Source organism: Staurois parvus, unplaced genomic scaffold (genome assembly GCF_062004578.1).
Source record: "Staurois parvus isolate SC_StPar_1 unplaced genomic scaffold, SC_StPar_1.0 ptg000034l, whole genome shotgun sequence".
In the NCBI taxonomy this organism is placed as follows: domain Eukaryota; kingdom Metazoa; phylum Chordata; class Amphibia; order Anura; family Ranidae; genus Staurois; species Staurois parvus.
Genome location: NW_028317830.1, coordinates 753,698 through 757,042, shown reverse-complemented (window position 1 = coordinate 757,042; position 3,345 = coordinate 753,698). Strand labels below are relative to the sequence as shown.

General features: G+C 46.8%; 1 protein-coding gene across 1 annotated transcript; it reads right to left on the bottom strand.

Annotated features, from left to right (window-relative positions):
* Nucleotides 1-1,889: 1,889 nt before the first annotated feature.
* Nucleotides 1,890-2,870, bottom strand: LOC149470650 (taste receptor type 2 member 40-like). The gene has a single exon (XM_089661193.1). It carries the CDS (start codon nt 2,868-2,870, stop codon nt 1,890-1,892), a length of 981 nt encoding a protein of 326 aa, XP_089517319.1.
* Between the last annotated feature and the right edge of the window lie 475 nt (nt 2,871-3,345).

The window sequence follows — 3,345 nt, the reverse complement described above, 5'->3', positions numbered from 1 at the left end:
AGTGAATATAGGGTACACCTGATTGCTTCCACACACCCCTGGTAACAGCTCTCCCCCGTGAGTGAGCCCCCACTATGTATCCAGGGCTCTGCTTACCTATCTTTGGGCCCGGGACCATCATAGCGGGTGCCACTGAGTAGAGAAGAGGGATCACAAATCCACTCACCTCCCCTTCTTGTTGCTGACCTGTAAGACGTTTCTTCTGGACCCCAATGTTAGTGTCCCCAGTCAGAATGGACAGGAAAGAATCTAATGCAGGGTATGGATTTTTGGGGGACTACACTTTTTTATGCCGATCCCTCTTAAAATCCATAGCAGACCTTCACCAGAAAAAAAAAACTGCATGGAGTCCCTCCAAAAATGTGAATGAGACCCCCTTCCCCCTCCAAATTCCATACCAGACCCTTTAGGTCAAAGCATTTCTTGTGACAGTTTAGCACAAACACAACTATGGTTCCATCAAGGCCACATTCTACTTTTCTGCTCTTGTAGACATTTGACTATTATAGTTTATGTAATTGTCAGGGAATTCCTGTGAGACATCTGGTGCCATTCTCTGCATAGTGGTGACCAGGTGTGCACATGTGTGCAGGAATGATCACAGGAACACGTGTACACACGGGTGTGTGCACAGTGCATGTTGGTGCCAGATGGACTATTTGAGGATGCTTCTGCCCTTGCTCAAGTGCTGTTTCCCGTGTCCTGCATTTATCCTTTGTGTTTCCTTTGTTGCTGACCCGGCTTGATCCTGACCTGATCTTGGATTCTGCTTCTGACTTGGCTTCAGTTCCTGACCTGGCTTTGTTCCTGACCCGACTCTGCTCATGATTTGGTACCTCGCTTCCCGCCTGTTGATCACCCTGGTTATTTCTGTCTCTGACCTTGGCTTCCCATCCTGTTTGAGTGCTTGCCCGGCTCTCTGCTATACCAGCTCTGTTCACTGCTGAGTGCTCCTGTCCAGGGACAACTCATGGGGCCCCCGGGCAATAAGGGATCATGGGGCCCCTGTGTACTTGCCCAAACTCAAAAAAGCCTATGAAAAAGGTACCAGGGTCATCTCATGGGGCCCCCTACTGACCCTGGGCCCTCGGGCAGTGCCCGAGTTTCCAAGTGGTCAGTCCGCCCCGATCCTGTCTCTAGTCTGCTGAAAGCTCTGACAAGCCACACATTCTGGACCTGCAGTGCAAGTGGAGAGCCCCTTTAACTTTGGCTGGATTTCCAAGCACAGCTACTGTTCCTGGCCCGATGGTCCGCCAGTCTCCTAGGGACCACATCTCCTGCTGTAAGTTCTCAACATCTGCTGGCACTTGTGTTCCTCCTGTCCCTCGGCACCCTCTGTTCCACTCTCAGTGGGCTGGAGATACAAGAGAGGTCAACCTTGCCAACCTAGTCTCCTTTCAGGCACGGGACAGTAATCCCTAACAATGAACTTCACCCATCTGATCCTTTTGGTCTGGTAGATATCCTATGGAAAGCCGTTTGTTTTATCTGTTCAATAGATGTAATAAAAATATCAATTGATCCTGCCAGAAATCCAGTGAGCTTATCACAGTGAGCTGGCAATTCTGCACTGAAATCTCAAACATTTTAATCCTCCCGGCCTACTGCACTCTGTTAACTACAGACCACCCAAATTATGGGGATGAGGAGAGGGGTCAATGTTCTGCAGTCAGCCTGGGACAGGAAGTATGTCACTGGCAGGATCACCAGGTATAGGCAAGGGAAGCAGCCTGGAAAAAAATAAAAACCAGTACAGCCACCACATTTCTGTATTTGGGTTCAGATATTTTTTAATGTCACCATAATATCTGATCATGGCTTGTCCTCCACCTTCTCAACGTGGACAACACATACATACTGGAATACATTCTATACAATGCGTGGGACACTTAGAGGTCATCTTCCCTGTCATCTTGACAGACAACCCCACACCGACTATAGATTGGGTTTAACATTTCTTGCCCGGCTCTTCTTAGTTTGGAGTTCCCATTTATTAGTACGACGGCCTGCATGGTTGTGTAGATATAAACATAATACCAAGAAAAGTGTTCTGCTACATAATAAGCGTTGAATGAACTTAATACAATTTTTACTGCAGAAGCACAGAACAGCATGTGGAGGGTTAGGAGGAGCACCATGGTCCTAGATGCCGTAACGTGGGCCCTTGTCAGAGAAGGAGACGAGTCTGGGGTGTTCTTCTTCATCCTCTTGGTGTGTCTCCACAGTGAGGTCAGGGTGAGCCCGGTGGGGATCAAGGTAAATAAAATCGGTATAATGATCGTTACCAACACCGTGTACATGTAGGGCACTCGTATTACAATAATCCTGTGGTCATGGGTGGCATTTTGCCCGGAGCTCTGAGCAGCAGGGTAGATGTTCCAGAAGGAAGGCAGTGTGAAACAGATGGCCATAATAACAGTTATTGCCAGGAGTTTGGGTATCAAAACCGGAATTCTAATTTTCAGATAAAAGAGAATTCCATTTGTAAAAGTGACAATTCGGCAACAATAATAAGTACAGAGCCAAATGGATGACCAGAGATTGCAGGCAGCAGAACAAATGAGAACGTTGAGGCACCTCAAGTGAACCTCAGCTGCAAAACTTGTGTAAGACAGAAATCCAGTAAAGATTACGTCCAAAGTTAAAACGGCCTGTTCGAGGGTATTAGCCAGGCCGAGGAAACTCAGAATGAGATCAACAGAAGAAGGCGGAGATCCAACCTTTCGCCAGTCTGAGACGTTGACCGCAATAATCCAGACGTTCAGACCAATTCCGGTAAAGCCTGCGGTTATGCCGACAACCAACCTGATGACTTCTAGAACAGAGTACATGTTTTCAGAGAGGTTCTCCGATGGATTCCCAGCCGTCATCCATGCAATGTCCACAAAAGCCTGGAGTGAGCGGTGCCACTACTACTGTTGGTTTATAAACTGGAACCAAATGCAAATCTTGGCGCTTTTCTGTGCTGTTGCTCATTTGCTTCTCCAGGGCCAACCTAAATATTTACACATTTAAATACACTAATAATTCTTTTTTCTCAATCATTTATTTTGCATGATTCAGAGTCACTGCCTATTGTTCATTATCTGGATTCCTTGATAAGTCCCTTCTGCATAGAAACGCTTCTGAGGGCAGAGCAAGGCACCCCTATGGCAGCGGAGGACGTGAGGGAACAACAGGCATGGAACTGCCCAGATAGAGGCTTTCATATGGAGGGATACAATGATCTGTTTTTCAGAAAACATTTTAAAGTTATACCATTTGTTGTTGTTTGACATTTTTCTTTCCCCGAAAAGCAAGAAATCATTTAATCCAGTGATCTCCAAAATATACAACCCCGTGGGC

What these genes read in the sequence shown, in the direction of transcription:
- LOC149470650 (XM_089661193.1), bottom strand. Translation starts at nt 2,870, where the DNA reads ATGACGGCTGGGAATCCATCGGAGAACCTCTCTGAAAACATGTACTCT.